This window comes from Myxine glutinosa, chromosome 2 (genome assembly GCF_964187855.1).
Source record: "Myxine glutinosa chromosome 2, kmMyxGlut1.1, whole genome shotgun sequence".
In the NCBI taxonomy this organism is placed as follows: domain Eukaryota; kingdom Metazoa; phylum Chordata; class Myxini; order Myxiniformes; family Myxinidae; genus Myxine; species Myxine glutinosa.
Window position 1 is genome coordinate 165,771,944 of NC_136262.1, and position 20,599 is coordinate 165,792,542.

General features: G+C 42.8%; 1 protein-coding gene across 2 annotated transcripts in view; it reads right to left on the reverse strand.

The window, feature by feature from the left end:
• Nucleotides 1-301: 301 nt before the first annotated feature.
• Nucleotides 302-20,599, reverse strand: part of LRRC49 (leucine rich repeat containing 49) — a 328,874-nt gene continuing 308,576 nt past the window's right edge. For both annotated transcript variants that reach the window (XM_068106816.2, XM_068106815.2), the window contains exons 16-17: nt 5,089-5,251; nt 302-1,178 (exon numbers count right to left, since the gene is read on the reverse strand). In XM_068106816.2, coding sequence (XP_067962917.2) covers nt 975-1,178; nt 5,089-5,251 — 367 coding nt within the window. In that variant the 3' untranslated portion in view covers nt 302-974. The remainder of the gene's footprint in view (nt 1,179-5,088; nt 5,252-20,599) is intronic.

Sequence of the window (20,599 nt, forward strand, 5' to 3'; positions counted from 1 at the left end):
AACCCTCCATGATCTGGAACGGGGAACACGAGCCGGAACATTCCGACATGGAATCACATTCCCCGGGCGCTCAGATTTGGGTACTCATATGGACATACCTGCTATTTCGATCGTTACTTCCATGTTTGATCCCAATGTGAAAACATTCTCAACAACGCAGCATTTCATGGTTAGTTCACGATGAAAGGTAGATGTAATTATTCGACATGTATCTCTGTCAGAGGTTTGCACCTCATCTGCGTCCCACGATTTCACATACGCAAATAAATGGCATCAACAACAACGACGCAGAAATTTAAATCTAAAAAAAAGCTTTGGCCGCCATTTTATTTCCCCAACAATTGCAATACACGTTGCACCCCGAGATGAACCGTTGCAAGATTAAGGTGAGATGCCTGCATAGCTGAACATGTTCACCGGATGCTTTGCCTTGGGGGAAAATGCAAGGTGCATCATGCACGAAGACAGCATGTACAGAAATTGTCAACTGAAATGAAACACAGCGATGGTTTCGCAGCCCATGGCACATCGTGAAAAAAGGATGTCGTGCTTTACCATCTCCATGGTGCCCCGAGTTGCGTCACGAACCTTTCTGCTTCAAACGAGTGGATTCACTTCACCGTTGTGCAATTGGCACTTGCTCTCAGAAGTGGGAAAAAGTGCAATCAGAGCAGAAGTATTTCATCAAAGAAAGGTTTTCAAGATGCAAAGAAAAGGCAAATATTGTGTATGTATATATATATACAGTATATACTGCATGTATAATCCCAGCAATACTTTTGTCAAAAATACTATAATTCTGAATATAAATAACACTAACACCTTCGACTTTCATGGCTTCAATTTTCAAACATACACAAGGCATTTAGAGTGCAATCGTCATCAAAGTGAACGCAACACACAGGAGGGGACATCTGCAACAAGAACCACGAAGGCCCAGGCGTGACCACGCTCGCTATAAACGTCTCTGGGGCTCACTTCGGGCCCGTGATGCAGTGCAGTCGATCCCGTGCATACTCCTGCACATCCCACATTTCGAGTGCGGCCTCTGTGACCATTTCGATGAAGAGTTGAGGCCACACATCTTGCAGAGCCTCCGCTTTGAGAGATACATTTGCGGCCCCCACTGCCAACTCTTCCACGAGTCCGTGGGCCATTGCCAGCCGCTCCTCCTGAATCTGCCAAGGAGACATCCATAAGAAGTAAATTCATGAAGGAGAAAAGAAAACTGAAGGATGAAGTGGGAGGGTGGAGAAAAAACGTAGGAGATAAAAAATTATACTTTTTGGCATTCTGAGGACTATAAGTTCAGAATACCGAGATCCCAAATTCAAAATACATTTATTGTATTGACTTGTCCATATTCATAAGAAAGTATACTCATGTCACCTGCTGTCTTTGTCTTTCAGGTGAGACATGATAGGTGCTCAAATTGTTTTTCAAACGAAATACACGACTCCAAAAGACACCAACTTTTACATTTTTCAATAATGTTTCCTCTTGACCTCCGCCACCGAAGGTGGGCAGAGGTTATGTTTTCACCCCTGTTTGTCCGTTTGTGGACAAAATATCTCAAAAAGTTGTGGACGGATTCGGACGAAATTTGGCAGAGATGTAGCGTATGTGACAAGGACGAAATACTTAGATTTTGGTGAAGATCCGGATCCGGCTACTAGAATTTTTTACGTGATTCTTCACCATTGGGAGATCGGGCCAAAAACGATACATACCAGGATATCTCAAAAAGTTGTGGACGGATTTGGACGAAACTTGGTGGACCGGTTGGCAAATGTAGATCATCATTTATTGTCTTTGTACCAAGTATGAAGAAAATCGATCCATACATCTCCGAGATATGGTTGCGGATGGACGGATGGACGAGACAAAAATCCATAAGCCCCCGTTTCGGACCAAGTCCAATGGGGGCGAATAATATTGGAAAGTTATAACTGCATTGGGGAGCAGAAAATATTCCAGCAGGTTCGGTCAATGGAAAAGCCTTCAAAATATGCCCAGACTCCAATATACCATAATGGTGTCACTCAGGCTTTTTTTAACATCATGGAACATAGTTAGGGTTAGTTAGGGTTAGGGTTAGGGTTAGGGTTACTTTATGTTGTGTTTGTGTCCTTCCCCCTCTCTTTTGTGTCCTTCCCCCTCTCTCCCCATCTTGTCTACCGCTCCCCTTGTTTTTTGTTTTGTGTGTCGGTTTGTCTTTTTGTGTGATTAATGTTAGCTCTTTCACGAGCCTCGATCTTGTATACAAAAAATAATAATAAAACAAAAAACAAAAAAACATACTGCTTAAAAGAGAGTATTTTAATGTAAAAGAAAAGGCCAATTTCAAAACAGAACAGTTATTAGATCTGATCTTAATCAAAATTTTCATTTTCGATCTTCACCGGGAAAAATGCACCATCAAGCAGCAAATTGAAACTTCAGCGCACTTGTCAGGAATTTCTGTGGGAGCCGCCATGCCATGAAACCCATCATAGATGTCACTTGTGTGTTTAGGCCAATAGGCGCATGCGTCTACACAAATTACTCTCTTCATGGTCCATTCTTTTCTACTACCGTCGTGAAGTCCCAATGAACGGGATAATTCCTCCAGAATTACGCACATGGTTATTCCCCAAGAATTGGCGTATTTTTATGGATGAATCAACAGAACATTAAATGAGATTCTGACATTTTGGGACGATTATTTTTTAATTTTTTTTACTGCCGAAAAGAATTACTTACTTTTACTGCCGTGTACACCACCGGTACAAACACCAATTGTCATCCAGCGATTCAGGAGTGCACATAAGTCAAGCAAACAAACAAACAGACACTTTTGCTCAAATTGTGGTATGATGTAACTAAAATGGCACTCGGTAGGGCACATACCTTCACCAGGCTGAACAGTTTACTTTTGTATCCCAATGAAAGGCAGGATCTGGATTCGGACCTGAACCAAAATCGAATCGGCTTGTTCTCGTCACCTGACCAACTCATCCACCAAGTTTAGTCATAACTCGTCCATAACTTTTTTTAATATCTTGTCATATTATCGCTTTTCACCCGATCTCTCAATGGTGAAGAATCACTTAAAAATTAAATAATAATCGTATCTGAATCCATATTCAAATCTTCACCAAAACCTAATCGGCTTGTTCTTGTCACCGAACCAACTCATCCACCAAGTTTAGTCATAACTCGTCCATAACTTTTTTTAAATAACATGTTATATATCGCTTTTCACCCGATCTCTCAATGGTGAAGAATCACTTAATGAAATAATTTTTAAAAAATTTTTTTTAAATAATTATTTAAAAAATTAAATAAATATCGTATCCGAATCCATATTCAAATCTTCACCAAAATATAATCGGCTTGTTCTTGTCACCTATCCAACTCATCCACCAAGTTTAGTCATAACTCGTCCATAACTTTTTTAAATAACATGTTATATATCGCTTTTCACCCGATCTCTCAATGGTGAAGAATTACTTAATTAAATAATTTAATTTAATTTTTTTTAAAATAATTATCGTATCCGAATCCATATTCAAATCTTCACCAAAATATAATCGGTTTGTTCTTGTCACCTAACCAACTCATGCACCAAGTCTAGTCATAACTCGTCCATAACTTTTTAAAATATACTATATAATGATCGCTTTTCACCCGATCTCTCAATGGTGAAGATTCACTTAAAAATTAAATAATTCTCATATCCGAATCCATATGCAGATATTCACCAAAATCGAATCGATTAGTCCTTGTCACACACACACAACATGCCCACTAAGTTTCGTCCAATTCCGTCCACAACTTTTTGAGATATTTTGTTCACAGACAAACAAACAGAAAGGAGTGAAAACATAACCTCCATCCACCTTCGGTGGCGGAGGTAAATATGTAAAGTGTGAAGAATCATATTGATCAGATGTTGTCAATTTTGTTTTTATTTTAGTTTAGATTTTTCCTTAAGGGTGTAGTACTGGTGAAAAATTGAGAAAACTACATAGGTACCTTTGAGAGGCCTTTACACAAAAACAAAGTCAAGTTAATATCTAATTTTCAGTTTTTCTTGAAAGATATAATCTTGGCTTTAACTCAGACCAGTTTCAACGCTTCTTTGTCATATTGCATGCATATAATTTGCATAAATTAGACCGTCAATAAAAAACAAGGAAAAACAAAGAACACATTTCTACTTCTATCTTCTATGTCACCTATCGTTCTTTTCACACAAAACTTGGTACATGTATTATACATGTGTTTACTACCTGATGAGAGGATTTTGTGAAATTATGTCAAATGTTCACTAATTAGCTAATTATGCCAATTACCAGATAAAACTTGGTTGTCCTTCAATAAATCCACAATGGCTACTCCTATAAACAAAAGCCTTCATCATTTTAAAGGAAGTGATATTCTGAATATCCTGTCCAAATTTCAGCCCAAAAGAATGATGCAAATTAAAGTTATAACAAATTTCATGCAAAATATTATATTTCTTGTAAATTGCGTGTAAAGATAACATTAGATATTTTAAAGGAAATACTGAATGAGTTTGTACAATACGTATGAATCTAAACCGTAAAAACATAGTTTTTTTAAAAAGAGGCATATTGGAAAGTTCACCAGTACTACACCCTTAATCTCTGCCATCTAATTTCCCTTTTTTATTATGAATCCGACAGTGTATTTCAAACAAAAGTAAGTCTTTAGTCTGGTATTATATCAATAGTTGAGCCTCCAATCATTGTGTAAATGGGTAGAACACGAGGCAAAGATAAGCTTCCACACATTTGGTATTGATTGCATTACAACAAACAAATTAACGTTGCACTTTATTGAGAGAAAATGCAGACACAGATTCACTTTTGCTGTTGCCTAAGATGTAATATTCAAGAACTGTAGGAAAATGATAAAATTACTCTGCTCGTAATATAAGATAAACATATTGATATACATTTCAAACTTCTCCACACTCTAAGGTATCAAAAAATCCAAAAATAAAGGAAAATGTTTAAATTACTAAGAATCAAAACTCAATTGTGGAACATTAGATACCAAGGTTTCCTGAAAGCCCTGTACCTGACGAGATTCTGCAGAAACCTGACGATATGAGAGGAGGTAGTTGGTTGTCTCTGTTCTATGCTTGAGCTCGCTGGCACTCCGAAGCTGACCTCCAGTATCCGTGGTAGTTGCTGCTACTTCCTTGTCTTTGCCAGTAGTAAGCATAGGTTTGCCATTCTCACTGCACAAGAAGTAGAGCGGAGGTTTGCAGGCCTGTTCTCCCATCTAATGCTCACTTTTATAGCAAGGAGTTTAACCTTCGTTTTAATACTCTCCATTTGCTTTAGACAAAATATTCAAGGTGAGATATGAGATGTAGTAACAGTTAGAAGCTTTCTTAAGTTGAAATTTTCAAGTAAAGTAGATACGTGGCGTTCTCATCAAGATCTATGAACAAGACACATGAACAGTAGAACAAATGCCAGTTTTTTTTTTTTATTACTGAAAATATAAGCATTTAGACGACTACCGCAACTTATTTCAATGGCCAGAATTGTTCCCACCTTTTTATGGGAGAGGCCGGTAATTATTTCTCCCCAGGTCTTTCACGAACTGGCTGGCCAGGTCTGATGTTTGAAGAATTGGAATTTGCTCAGGATGCCGGCAATTACTTGCCTACTCTTCATGAAAGACACTGTGGGATATTTATCATCCACCAACGACCAGTGGTGGCAGATGGATACTCAGGCTTAATGTGCTTCTTATGAGTGGAGCACACATTGATACATCACCTCAAATGCAAAACACCAGGTGATAGAGCTGGATCAAGATTCAAACCCAAGCAAGACAGCTTTAAGGTGAGTGCAAATACCTCAAATATATAACCATTTTTAGTACAAATGTACATTCTAGGTGCAACCTAAAGTTTTTATTAACTGGTAATTAACTGGTAATGCAAGGTGGTCAGGACCCACACAGCAAGTGCTGGTGTGGTACAGGGGTTCATAGTCACCATTCCAGTTCAGAAGTGTTAGAGGTAGCGGTATCGTGCATTTATACTGTCTGTATATATATATATATATATATATATACTAGCTGAGATACCTGTTCTATGGATGCCCGGGAAATAGAAGTATATGTGGAGCTGGGAGGGGTGGGGGAGTGGGTGGGATTGGGGATTGGGAGTAATGTGGAGGGGGTTGGTGAGGGGAGAGGGAGGGGACATGGGGGTTGAAAGTGGGGTGGGGGGAGATGCCTGGTTTCCCAGGTAAACCTGAGTTTGGGGGTGAGGATGAGAAGGGGTGGGGTTGTGTGTCAGTGGGTGTGTGGGCGTGGGGGAAGGTGAAAGTGTTGGCGTACATCTATTCCGCTACTCTGTCTGAATTTCCTTCCAGTATCAGCACTTGCGCGTCGGCAACTCCACACGCATTGTTCGGTACATCCAGAAAATAAATGCAGGGATGTTCAAGGCTGAATGATATGAAAATATAGAATGGGCACCTGTCATTTTAACAGGCTTTTGCACTAGTCGGTGTAAATTAATGAATGTGGCTGTGAGGCAGATGTCTATTACATTGTTAGCATCGGCAATTACACACACATTGTTCGGTACGCTGGCAAGATTATTTAAGAATGAATGATGTAAAAATATAGAATTTTTCTGCTTGTCTATATAGATTAATTTTGTTGAAATAGATTTAGAAGAGGTGGGAGGGGTGGATGTGGGGTGGGGATGGGGGAGGGTGGAGAATGGGTTTGGGGGAAGTTTTACAGAGCAACACCACCCTGGGGGAGTGAACAGTCTTCATGGCAAGTTTGAGCCCCATGGGTCAAAAGGTGTGGCCGGCAAATCAGAACAAAAACACACAGTAGGTGGGTGATGGGGGTAATGTGGGTGGGGGTTGGAGTAGGAGGTGGGGCAAAGTGCAAAACTATTCTGGGGGAGTGGACACTCTTCATGCCATGCCAAGTGAGAGTGAGCCCCATGGGTGAAAGGGTATACCCAGTATATGGAAGCAAACACACATGGTGGGGAATGGGTAGGGATGAGGAGGGGAGGTTTATAGTACAAAACCACTCTGGGGTAGTGAACAGTCTTCATGGCAAGTTTGAGTCCCTTGGGTCAAAAAATGTGGCTGGAAAATTAGAACAAACACACATGGCTCAAATATGTACAAAGTGGCCACAAAGACCCTATGCATAATAGTGTGTCCTCTGTTACTTATTTGTTTTATTTGTTTTCCAGGTACGGCTTCAGCATGACAGACACCAGTGAGTACAAGATAGAAGAGAGACTGATTACTTGTATTTAGGTTCACGACCGCGCGAGAAGGAGCAAGTTTTAAAGACATAAGGACAAGATTTTCGCAGAGGTTCGATAAGCAGCTCCAACGCGCGACACAATGCGGGCATGGGAGAAGAAGGCTTTTTCAACTGGGAGTGTCCTTGATTGACTTGATTTAGAGCAAGGCTCTTCTGCAGCGATTTCCACTATTAAATCAAGATGAAGCGTATTTTCTTTGGATGAGTGTGCTATTTACCTCAGCAATCAATCCAGGAATGTTTATTTTTGGTGCAAAGAAAATCCTCATTTTTATGAGGAAATTGAACAGCATCCTCTTCATGTCATGATGTGGGCAGCAATTTCAGAAGATCACTTGATAGGGCCACATTTTTTTCTATACAAGTGTCAATCACACTACTTATTTGAACATGCTTCAGACGTGGTTTGTTCAACAGCTGTGTGAGAGAGGTCTCGGGGCAACAGCTATCCTGCAACAAGATTTGCTGAATGCAAAGTACTACATCTGGTGGAAACCGAGCACAGCTCATTTCCCATCTAACACCATCTCTACCGTGAAGCATGGTGGTGGCAGCAATATGCCATGGGGATGTTTTCAGTGGCAGGGATTGGGAGAATTTTAAGGATAGAGAGAACAATGAATGGAGCCAAATACATGCAAATCCTTGAGGAGAACATGCTTCAGAGTGCAAAATGCCTTAGACTACGGCGAAGATTTACATTTCAACAGGACAATGACCCCAAGCATACAGCCAAAGCAATGCTGGAATGGCTTCAGAACAAGAACGTTAAAGTCCTTGAGTGACACAGGCAAAGCCCAGGCTTTAATCCCATTGAAAATCTGTGGAAAGGTTTGAAGATTGATGTTCACCGATGCTCCCCATCCAACTTGACAGAGCTTGAGCAAATGTGCAACGAAGAATGGGATAAACTCCCCAAATCCAGATGTGCAAAGCTGATACAGACATACCCAAGAAGACTCGAAGCTGTAATCGCTGCCAAGGGTGCTTCTACGAAGTATTGACTCAGGGGGTTGAGTACTTATGTAAACGAGAACGGCACTCAGTAGAGAGCATACCTCCGCCAGGTTAACAGTTTACACTTTGTATCCCAGAGTTGACCAGAAAAGCACAATACAGAATCACATTCAATCAAAATCATCCGTCCACAACTTTTTGAGATATCCTGCTATATATTGTTTTGGCCCTATCTCCCAATGGCAAAGAATCACTTAAAAAATTATACTAGCCAGATCCGGATCCGGATTTTCACCAAAATTGAATCGATTCTTCCTTGTCACACACACAACCTGTCCACCAAGTTTCGTCCAAATCCATTTATAACTTTTTGAGATATCCTGCTATATGTTGGTTTTAGCCCTATCACTCAATGGTGAAGAATTACTTAAAAATTAAATAATTCTCATATCCGAATCCAAATTCAGATCTTCACCAAAATTGAATCGATTCTTCCTTGTCACACACACAACCTCTGCACCAAGTTTCGTTCAAATCTGTCCACAAACTTTTGAGATATCCTGCTATGTATCGTTTTTGGCCCAATCTCACAATGGTGAAGAATCACTTTTAAAATTCTACCAGCCGGATCTGGATCCGGATCTTCACCAAAATCGAATAATTTCGTCCTTGTCACATATGCTATTGCTCTGCCATGTTTTGTTCGAATCCATCCTCAACTTTTTGAGATATCTTGTTTACAGACAAACGGACAGACAGACAGGGGTGAAAATATAACCTCCATCCACTTTTGTTGGTGGAGGTAATTAGATATTCCTGGATTTTAATATTTAATTATTTTGTAAATATTTCAAAAAAAAAAAAAAATCCACTGACATTATGGGGTATTATGTGTAGATCAGTGACAAAAATCCCAAATTAATCCATTTTAATTCAGGCTGTAACACAACAAAATGTGAAAAAGTCAAGGGGTGTGATTACTTTCTGAAAACACTGTTTATGTACTTTAATCAAATGAAAGATCAAATGCTGCATTGGAGTCATTAGAAGGAACCAGAATAAGCAAAGAGCAAACATAGAATCATCAGGAGGAACCTGATAGCATTTGGGTTTCAGCTGCTACTCCACCCTCAAACCCACCCAGGAACATAAAGCCATATTTATATATTTGTACCTCCACACACTCTCTACCATAAAAAGTGAACATGTAGATTTGGTAATGTAATTGTTAAAGGACTGTTGCATTGTTCATTCCATGTGCGTTGTGACACGAGGGATGTGTAGAACACCTGATTGCTAGTTTTAAAATAACATAATTACCTTATGCAAGAATTGTCAAAAATGTGCAACTAACTCATGCACCCTTATGCTTTTAGAGGTGACATGAGGTACTGATAACATTCTCAATCAATTGCAATGCTGTGTTTGTTATAAAATGATAGCCATGAAATCATTGAACACCTTGAAGTAAGGTCTTCTATCAGCCATGTCACATGGCTCTTGCATGTGAGTATAAGAACTGTCTGTGACCGCAGAGCAGAGTATCAAGGCATTGGAACAAGAGATGTGCCAAGAAGTGGACGTTCCAGTATTACGACGACCACTTAGGACCGATACATTTGCATGACCCATCTAAGCAATCGGTTTCAAACTGCCCCGAGTGCTGCAAACACACTCCCAGGACAACTGGATAATTGTCAACAATGTCTTGAGGCGTCTCCATTATGCAGGGATCTGTGCTCATTGTGATGTTCAGTGTCCAAAACTTAAACCGCAATACATCCAAGCATGAATAAATTGGTCAAAACAGCATGGTCAAAGGACATGGAGACAATGGACAAGGACAATGGTCAAGACAATGGACAATGGACAATGACAATTCCAGATTGTCCATTGTCAAGGAGACAATGGACATGGAGACAATGGACAAGGACAATGGACAATGACAATTCCAGATTTTTCCTTGAAAGGCATGATGGCTGTGCACGGGTCAACAGAAGATGGTCTACTGCCCCAGTTTGTGCCCAGGAAGCCACAAATTTTGGACATGGAGGTGTCAGGTTGTAGCATGATATTGCTGAAACCTTTCACAACAACTTGATGTGTATCCCTGGCAATCTGACAGCAAATCAATATACTCGTATTAATGATGCCTTACAGCAATATGTGTTCCACACCCTTCAACATCATGGTCCAGGAATCCTATGTATGCCTGCTCACAGGACCATTCGAACAAGGAGCGTTCTTGTCAATGCCAACGTTAATGTCATGACACACTGACCTGCCATCTCACCTGATTTAAATCCAATTGAACATCTCTGGGATATCATTGATCGTCGCATTCAAATCTTGCCAAGACAGCCACAGACCCTTGATGTGCTGGAGCAAGAGCTGATTTTGGGTGTGGGATCCCGGACTCAGACATGAGTGCTCATACGGACAGTGCAATGCAGTGATTGCAGCTGGAGGTGAACATACCTGGTATTGAGATTGTTTCTTCCATGGTGGATCTCTATGAGAAAAAAAAAATCACTACAACACAGCACTACACCTGATTAGCTCACAATTAAATGGACATGTAATTATTCAGAATTCCCCCCCACCCTCCCAGTCCACATCACTTCCTGTATGTTTGATGCATAAACTTTGTCTCAACCTCCACTGTCTTTCCCTTCCTTTTCTTCAATGTCGTTGTCTCAATCCACCCTTCCTCTTGGCATACATGTGTAATGGCATCCTGGCCGATGTATGTTTCTGATCCAAATGTACAGGTCGCTGCGGCTCTACAGGAAGGCTGAGTTGTTGTCGAGTATCCATTGCTGGATGCTTCCTGACATTTTCATCATCACAGCCACTTGTGTAACAGCAGGATCCTTTCCCACTCAGCACCATGTTTATTCTGATTTCTCTCTAGTCTGAATCATAGGACGAACACAATAAATGTTTGGCCGGTTTGGTTGCTCCCACCGGAACACATGTGCTGGATGCTGTGATCCATAATTTGATTTCAAATCCCATGTCTGATGCTGATTTGTTGATTGTTTACTACTGTCCTTGTAATTCAAGCAAAAGTATATTGATGTCTCTTTATGTCCTTCTACATACCAGCTTTTCCCTGAGCCCGAGGGGGAAAAAGAATGTTGATCAAGTTTTTCACTTCAAAAATAAGTGAACAAGTATTGGACGAGTCACTATTCTTTTTTTGTATGCGGTACAAACATAAGACTCGTGGATGAGTGAGCACAGAGCGGATCAGGATGCAACAGCACAAAAGGTAGAATAGAAAGAGAGTGGCAAAACACCGACAGCGGAGTCGAGCGACAAAACAGATAGAGACGGACAAACAAGGAATGCGGGTAATGATGAGGGATCGGGGAGAGTACAAGGTGTGGACAAGATGGATACAGAAGCAAACTCTCAGGAAGGAAAAACTGGAAATTTAGTGATGGGGGAGGAAGAGGTGGTTCAATAGATGTAGAAAATATAATGGTCTTTGAAGGGGGATGATCTAAGATGGTGTTTGCTGACTTGAAGACCTGGGGGGAAGAATGAGACTGAAGAGAATGTGGAGGTTGGTTCCACAGGTAGGAAGAAAAGAGGAACTACCGAGTGAAGATGAGCGGTGATCCTGGATTTAGGTAGTTTTACCAGAAAGGGATTGATTGATGGTGGAGCGTGTGTTCCATGCAGAACCTCGGGGGTGGGGAAGGAGGGGGAAAGGGGGGAACAAAGTACGGAAAGAGCAGAGGGTGCAAGACCAGAAATAAGGCGGTATAAGACAGTGAGATGACCAATCTGTCTGTGATGGTGAAGCGATAGGCCAATATAGTTAGCTTCATCGTGGCAGATTCCAATAATCTTTAAAGGTTTTGGTATCTATGGCATCAAGCTGAACAATGTGTGAGGCAGGGACACCGGCCCCGGCCCAGAGGGGAGAGTATCATTTCAAAAGCTGCGGATGAAAGTCTTGTAGGTGGATAAGAGTTCAGGTGTGCCAAGGAAGGACTTTGCACGATGGAAGATGAAGAAAGACCATGGCTGAGAGGGAGACCCAATAGTTTAAGTGACTGAACTTCTTCAAGAGGATTATTAAGAGAGTCGATGGTATGGTTTTCCATATGGTCCTTTCGGAGAGAGACAGTGAGAGTGTGAGAATTGTCAAGATTGAGAGACATATTCCAAGTGTTTGACCAGCTTGTGGTTTTGTCAAGGTCTGAAGAGAGGGAAGAGGCTGCACCAACAGAGGGTGGATGGAGTCATCAGCAAATATATGACTAAGATTCTCCAGAGAGTCAGAGAGATCGTTGATGAAGATTAGGAATGGGATGGGGCTCAGATCATTGCCTTGGGGCACTCCAGCCTTGACAGGGAGAGGTTAAGAAAGGGCCACATATTGGCAATGAGAGTGGAGGGAGTCAGTAACCCAAGAGTGGATGCCATTGGTTTGGAAAGTAAGGCGGAATGCCAAACTGTATCGAAAGCTTGAGAGACGGCCCTGATCTCATGTCTGACATCAATGGCCTCCATCCATCGTTGGGAGGGTATAGAAGCATTACGTCCAATGTAGAGTGACCCGATCTCAATCCAAATTGATGATCTGAGATGAGGTCGTTGGAGGAAAGGAACAATTTCATGTAAACTGTGATGATGGATTCCACGAACTTGCTAATGAGTGGAAACAATGTCTCTAGTTAAGAGGATTGGTTTTCCTCACCTTTTTACCTCTGCCACCAAAAGTGGATGGAGGTTGTTTTTTTTACCCCTTTGATGGAGGATGTTTGTCTGTTTGTCTGTCTTTGAGCAGGATATCTAAAAAAGTTATGGAGAAATTTGGATGAAACTTGGTGAACGAATTTTTGTATTTTTAACTCAACTGGACTACCGTCCAGTTGAGTTCATCACATACTGAACTCTCCGGCGTCCGTCGTCGTCGTCTGTCGTCCGTTAACTTTTCGATGTTAACACTCCAGCGTCCACAAATATCAACCGATTCTGATCAAACTTGACATGCAGCATCCTTACCCCAAGGACCACGTTGGTATTACATTTCAGCCCGATCCGTTGAAAAATGGCGGACTTAGGCGACCATTTTGTTTTTGGTCATGAAAACGACGTTGACACTCTAGCGTCCACAAATATTAACAGATTTTGATCAAACTTAGAATGTTTAACCCTTACCACACAAGGTAGGTTGCTATTGCATTCCAACCCGATCCGTCACAAAATGGCCGCCATATTGTTTTCAGCTCCGAAACGACGTTAAGACTTTAACGTCCACAAATATTTATGGATTTTGATCAAACTTGGTGTGTGAGACTCTTACCACACAAGGTAGGTTGCTATCTTAAGTCAAATCTAGTACAGACAACTGACCTACTTTCAAGTTGTCCAGTCAGTTCAGTTGAGTTCTGCTTCCCTGGAAGCTCTAGTTTTAGAAGACTTCATCATTGAGGGAGAGGAGGCCAAAAATGATAATATAGCACGGTATCTCAAAACGTCGACAGATTATGACAAAATCTGGTGCATGAGTTGGGTAGGTGACAAGAACAAGCTGATTAGATGTTGGTTAAGGTCCGTATGCAGATCCGGTCTTCTTCCTCTTAATTCAGATGCAGCACAAGGTGGCAGGGTAGCATCATTGGCCAATAAAGCAACTGCGCCGCTCATGCAATTCCCTTTGCTCATTAGGGCAGGATTTGGAATTTGTTCAGGGTGCTGAAGATAGCTCACATAGTCTTCGCAAAAGACACCATGTGATCTTTCAGGTCCACCAGGAAATCCTATCAAACGGGATGCCAGTTTAACATGCATCCGGGGGATGGCACACCCATTGATGAAGCACCCTGCCTGTGAAATAATGGGATGGCAGTTTATAGCTTGGTCGGGAGCCCAGGATAGCTCAGAGGTGAGTGTGGATACCTCTAGGCCATCCTGTCAGCCCCTAATTCCTGCCTATCAGTGGGCTACAAATCGTAAACCCAAGGTCAACACAGTATGATATACTTCAGGTTTATTCCCACACACAGTAAAACTCTGGAATTCCCTCCCTGCATCCTGTTTCCCAGAAACATATAACCTTTCCCAATTTAAGAGAGATGTAAATAGGTATCCCATTTCCCATAATTTATTTTTTGTACCCACACCTTCGAGTGATAGGTGAACCCTTCATTTAAAAAAATTACCCCAAGGGGATAGGATTTCCATAATCCTAGCCACTGATGATTACTAACGAGCCCACAATGAGGGCGAAATCTGGATCGGCGGCACTGCTTCATTTATTTGAGACCATAAAGGCACAAATCTCAGTCTTCGAAGACCTGAGTGGCCCACAGATGCCATCCTAGTGTGAGGTGATGTGTCGGCATGACCTATGTGTATGACGTCAGAGTGATGTCACATCTAGGGTCAGTGTGCTCCTTTCGTTAAATTGATCCTTCCTCACTGCAACCCTCCTAACCGGTGACCAGCAGGGCAGAGAAAATGTGTTTGTGTGGAAGGCGACAATTGCTGCTAACAAACTGTGATGGGACACGATCTGCGCCCTGCTGCCTCATCAGGTTAGGGATATATAGGCCATTGCCTCTTGATATCAAACCCCATTACTGTCCTAGATGCGAGGAAGCAAGTGCCACACCAGCTATTGCTGCATGCATGGAAATGCGTGCCACAAGTTGACCTGTCTAAAAAAAAAAAAAAACACCATTAGAGGCCATTTTTCCCCGCAGAGCAGGGGTTGGCCTTTTTCCGGGCACCTTGGTCCCCTTTTTGAAGCAATGTTTTATGGCCGGATGCCCTTCCTGCCGCCAACCCTGTTAGTCGCCTCTTACGACACAGGGAATTACCAGTGAGCTGGGGCTTAATTTGCCGACCTCGGAAGGATGAGCAGGCTGAGTCAACCCCCCTGGTATTAATTCAGCAATCGACCGGGATTCGAGCACCAGGATCCTAGGATCCCAAGCCGGCACCCTAACAGCTAAGCCAATACCAGGCTACAAGTTGACCTGTTGGTGGTACTCAAAATAGTTCTGGGGTAGTCAAGAACAATTTAAATTTTAAAAACTTATTTTGGCCAAACAGTTGCACAGGCTTCGCATATTAGGCATGAGCTTCACAGAGTTACAGCCCCGAGATCCCTGAAATATTGTACCGCAGACAGTACCAGGAAGATAATTTCATCATCAATCCAGTCCACCCCGAAAGGGAACATCCACGGACAAGTGTTCTGGACTTCTTGGCCTTGGTCAGCGAGGAGCAGAAGCTCCTCCCCGGAATGAACTGGTCAAACCCTCAAGACAGAATGTCTACTTCCAAAAAAAATAAACAATTCGATACATTTGTTGCCCTCATGAAAAAGTCTGTTTTTAACCTCCTTTTTGCCATGCCTGTTCTCTTTATAAACCAGACTTCTGGTGCATAAGCACACCACGACCGCAGGTGCATGTTCCAGGCAAGAGATAAGAGGAAGGAATGCCTAATCTAGAAATGGCCAGATCATGCTGTTCTTTCATCCCTCTAAACTATGTGTACAAGGTAACTTTAGATGATGGATGAATAAAAGAAAACGTCTTTCAGGTTACTGGCACAGGCAAATATGAATCACATGACATGGCTAAAGGAAGTCAGGAGATGGGATGCTTTGCATTCTCTACATCTGGGGAAAATGTGATAAGCAGGTTGTTGTATCGTGATAATAAATTTTTCGGTGATAATAAATAAATTTTGTGATCAGCCATGCAGAAGATGGAGAATTTATATAAAAAGGAGTCAACGGTTTGTTTATAGGAAGACGGTTTGTTTCGGGTTTGTTTATAGGAAGACGGTTTGTTTATATGAAGACGGTTTGTTTCGGGGTTGTTTATAGGAAGACAGCAGCCATTTTCTGACTTGACCGGTGCGAAAATTCCATACGTGGTGTTTGGCACCGTAGCTAATCTGAACCTTAATGAAATCACAAAAGAACGAAGTGTGTGAAGCTTATGTATTGTTTTTACTTCCGATACCAAAGGTGGATATGTTTCACCCCTGTCTGTCTGTCTGTCGGTTTGTCTGGGAACAAGATATCTCAAAAAGTTGTGGACGGATTCGGTCGAAATTTCGCAGAGAGGTAGAGTATGTGACAAGGACGAAATTATTCGATTTTTGTGAAGATCTGAATATGGATTCGGATACGAGAGTTATTTAATTTTTAAGTGATTCTTCACCATTGAGAGATATGGCGAAAAGCGATTATATAACATGATATTTTAAAATGTTGTGGACGAGTTATGAATAAACTTGGTAGATGAGTTGGTTCGGTGACAAGAACAAGCCGATTTGATTTTAGTTCAGGTCCGAATCCAGATCTGGCCTATTAGTCAGGTTCACTATGGTAACAAATATAATTTCGTTCAAAATTTTGGGAGATTAGCAAATGTTAGGGATTCGTCACTTCCGTTGTGGTGGTTTGCATCCACTGTAAATATTTCTGATTCCATGTACTATTATTGTTTTCAAAAGGTTTATTGTCCAGGAACTGTTTTCAAAAGGTAAAAAAGTTAATGTTAAAAGAAACAGGAACCCGGGTCGGGAACCGGACGACGAGGAGGAAGAAGAGGAGAAAGAGGGCGGAGCGAATGAGTCGGACAAGAAAGCCGAGTTGCTCCAGGTTCTGAAGCGAACGTTGGCGAGCCAGAGTCACTAGTGAACTTTCGGGTTTCCGGGAAAGGGATTCCTACGACAGAGTTGTCATCGCTGTGAGCGGTCAACCTGCGTGTCAGGTTTTGCGATCGATTCAGGAGAGAATCATCGCCGTGCCGTGTGCCACGAGACCGGGTCGTCGGCCATTTTGACTCGCGCAGGACTTGTGCTTCGCTCGCGGTTTCGTCTCTTTTCGACCAGTTTCACCGCATGCAGACGTCGATCTGGGGCGTGTGTGTGACGTGGCTTTTTGAAGGTTACTTAGTCCATACCCGAGGGTGTGATCTCTCAGGCGCCTGTAGGGCGCCTTTGGATTTCCCAGGCGCCTTGAGGGCGCCTTTGTGCAGCTTCGGCTGTGTGACTGTATTTGCCATCCGCACGGGATTCTGGTCTCGATTGGACCTCGTTCTGGCGATCGCTGGAGCAAAACAATTTCGTCTCGAAGCCGGGAATAAGAGACATTGGGGAATGTTCGTGTTTCACTCACTTGGAGCACAGTGAGTTAAATATTACAAAACTGATGGTACCATCATAGGACATATTGATTGTACTTTTGAATACTATTATTTGAAAATACTATTTTGAATACATATAGGTACATTGCCTCAAAAAGAGAACCATGACAATCACAAGTACATATGGGCAGGGTGCAGCCCGAAGTGGAGATCGGTTTCTGAGGTTTGGGACATGGAATGTGGGGACAATGACAGGGAGATCAGGAGAAGTGGTGGAAGTATTGGTCAGAAGAAGAGTGGACATATGTTGTGTGCAAGAGACGAGATGGAAGGGAAGTGGTGTGAGAATGGTGAAGGGTAGGCAGGGACAGAAATACAAGTTTGTGTGGCAAGGGTGCCCGGAGGGCGTGAATGGTGTTGGTGTCCTGTTTTCTGAGGAGTTTGTAGACAGTGTGGTGAGTGTGACTAGAGTGAGTGATAGGTTGATGATGGTGAAAATGATGATTGGAAAGCTCTTGGTGAACGTCATCTCGGGATATGCTCCGCAGGTTGGTCGAAGCGATGAAGAGAAGGACAAGTTCTGGTGTGCGATAGAGAAGCTGATGGAAAACGTGAAAGATGAGGAAGTTGTTGTGGTGGGAGGAGACCTGAATGGAGATTGTGGGAAGGAGTATGGATGGTTTTGAGGGAGTTCATGGGGGTTACGGATATGGTGTGAGAAATGGAGAAGGTGAAAGGATTTTGGAGTTTGCTGATGGAGCTGATTTGTTGATTTGTAATACTCAGTTCCAGAAAGAGGACAATAAGCTTGTTACATACACGTCAGGTGGGTCGACGACAACCGTTGACTACCTGATGGTGCGTCGGCGAGATAGGGGGCACCTCCGGTACACAAAGGTGATCCCGGGGGAGGAGGCTGTTTCACAGCACCACTTGGTTGTCTGCGACATAAGGGTGAAAGGTGCGAGGAGAGCTCGGCGGGTGAAGTACCAACCGAGAATGAAGGTGTGGAGGTTGAAAGAGGTGACAGTAAGGGAGGCATTAAAAGAGAGGCTGAGTGGGGTAGAGGATGATGTGGTTGAGCTTGGAAGTGGTTGGATGTCAATGAAAGCTAGTCTGTTGGGAGCCGTTGGTGAGGTATGTGGATGGACAAAAGGACCACCGAGGCACTCGGAAACATGGTGGTGGGATGTTGAGGTTGGAAAGAGGATTGACGAGAAGAGGAAGAAGTTCCAAGAGTGGCAGAAGGCGAAGGGTACGGGAGCAGAAACAGCAGAGCATGAAAGTTATAAGGCAGCCAGGAAGGCTGCAAAGAAAGAGGTAGCAAAGGCGCAGGAGGCATGTAGGAAAATGTTCGGAGAACGCTTGGATTCGGAAGAGGGTCAGAAAGCAGTATTCAGGATTGCAAAGCACATAGCGAAAGAGAGGTGTGATGTGATGGGGGTGAGTTGCTTGAAGGATGAAGTGGGACAAATCGTTGTCGACCCAGATGGAATTAAAGGAAGATGGAAAAGATATATGGAAATGCTGTTGAATACAGAGAATGAATGGGACGGCAACATAGAGAGTAACCCAGTTTTAGGACCAGCAGAGAAGATAACTGAGAAGGAAGTTGAGGAAGCGATAAAAGCAATGAAGAGTGGAAAAGCGGGAGGGCCGACGGGAGTTGTGGGAGATATGTTGAAGGCAGCAGGAAGTTGGGGTGTGAAGAGAATGACAGAGATCTGTAATCTGGTGGTGAAAGAAGGCCGCATTCCAGTGGATTGGGAACTGAGTACCCTCGTCCCTCTATACAAGGGGAAAGGTGACCCTCTGGAGTGTGGCTCGTACCGAGCGATAAAGTTATTGGAGCATGGAATGAAGGTATTGGAAAGGGTGTTGGAGAGGAGGATAAGGAAGAAAGTGAAGATCGACGAAATGCAGTTTGGATTTATGCCAGGAAGAGGAACGACAGATGCGCTTTTCATTGTGAGGCAGTTGCAGGAGAAGTACATGGATAAGAGGAAGAAGTTGTTTTTTGGGTTTGTTGATCTGGAGAAAGCATTCGATAGGGTTCCACGCAAAGTATTGACATGGGCATTGAGGAAGTTAGGAGTGGAGGAATGGTTGATCAGAGTAGTGATGGCAATGTACAAAAGAGCATGCACAGCTGTAAGGACGAAGGACGGGAACAGTGGTGAGTTTGAGGTGAAGGTGGGAGTGCATCAGGGGTCGGTACTAAGTCCACTACTATTTGTAGCTGTGATGGAGGTGCTGGCTCAGACCGTAAAGGAGGGTTTACCGTGGGAGTTGTTGTATGCAGATGATCTGGTGTTGATTGCGGAAAGTATGGATGGACTGAAGGAAAAGATGAACAAGTGGAAGGAATGTATGGAGACAAAAGGTCTGAAGGTGAATATCGGAAAGACAAAGGTGATGGCAAGTGGTAAAGCATGTGGTGAGGTGGAAAGAACTGGGAAGTGGCCGTGTGCTGTGTGCAGGAAGGGTGTCGGAGTGAACTCCATTCAATGTACAATGTGTGCTGAGTGGGTTCATCAAAAATGTAGTGGTCTGAGAGGGTCATTAACCAGTGTGGCAGCTACATTCAAATGTAAGGTGTGCACAGAGGGAGCTGCAGATGGAGGAAATGTTGAGTTGGATCTTGGAGACGGCGTGAAGCTGGAAGGTGTGAAAACATTTTGCTACCTCGGAGACATGCTGAATGGAGAAGGTGGATCAGACTCGGCAACGGTTGCTCGAGTGAGATGTGCATGGAAGAAGTTTCGGGAACTGAGTGGCGTGCTGATGAGGAGGAGAGTGTCGCTGAAGCTGAAGGGAAAGGTGTATGCTGCATGTGTGAGAAGTGTTATGATTTATGGGAGCGAGACATGGGTAATGAACGTAGAGCAGCAACAAAGGCTGGAAAGAGTGGAAATGCGAATGGTTCGATGGATGTGCGGAGTATTGTTGAGAGAGAGGAAGACAAATGATGAATTGCGAAAGATGATGGGAATATTGCCTGTGATTGATGCTGTGAAGAGGAACAGGTTGAGATGGTTTGGTCATGTATTGAGGAAGGATGAAAGTGACTGGTTGAGAAGAGTGATGGAAGTTAATGTAGAAGGAAGTAGAGGACGGGGAAGACCGAGAAAGACTTGGCTAAAGATGGTCGAAGAAGAAATGCGGGCAAGGGGGTTAAC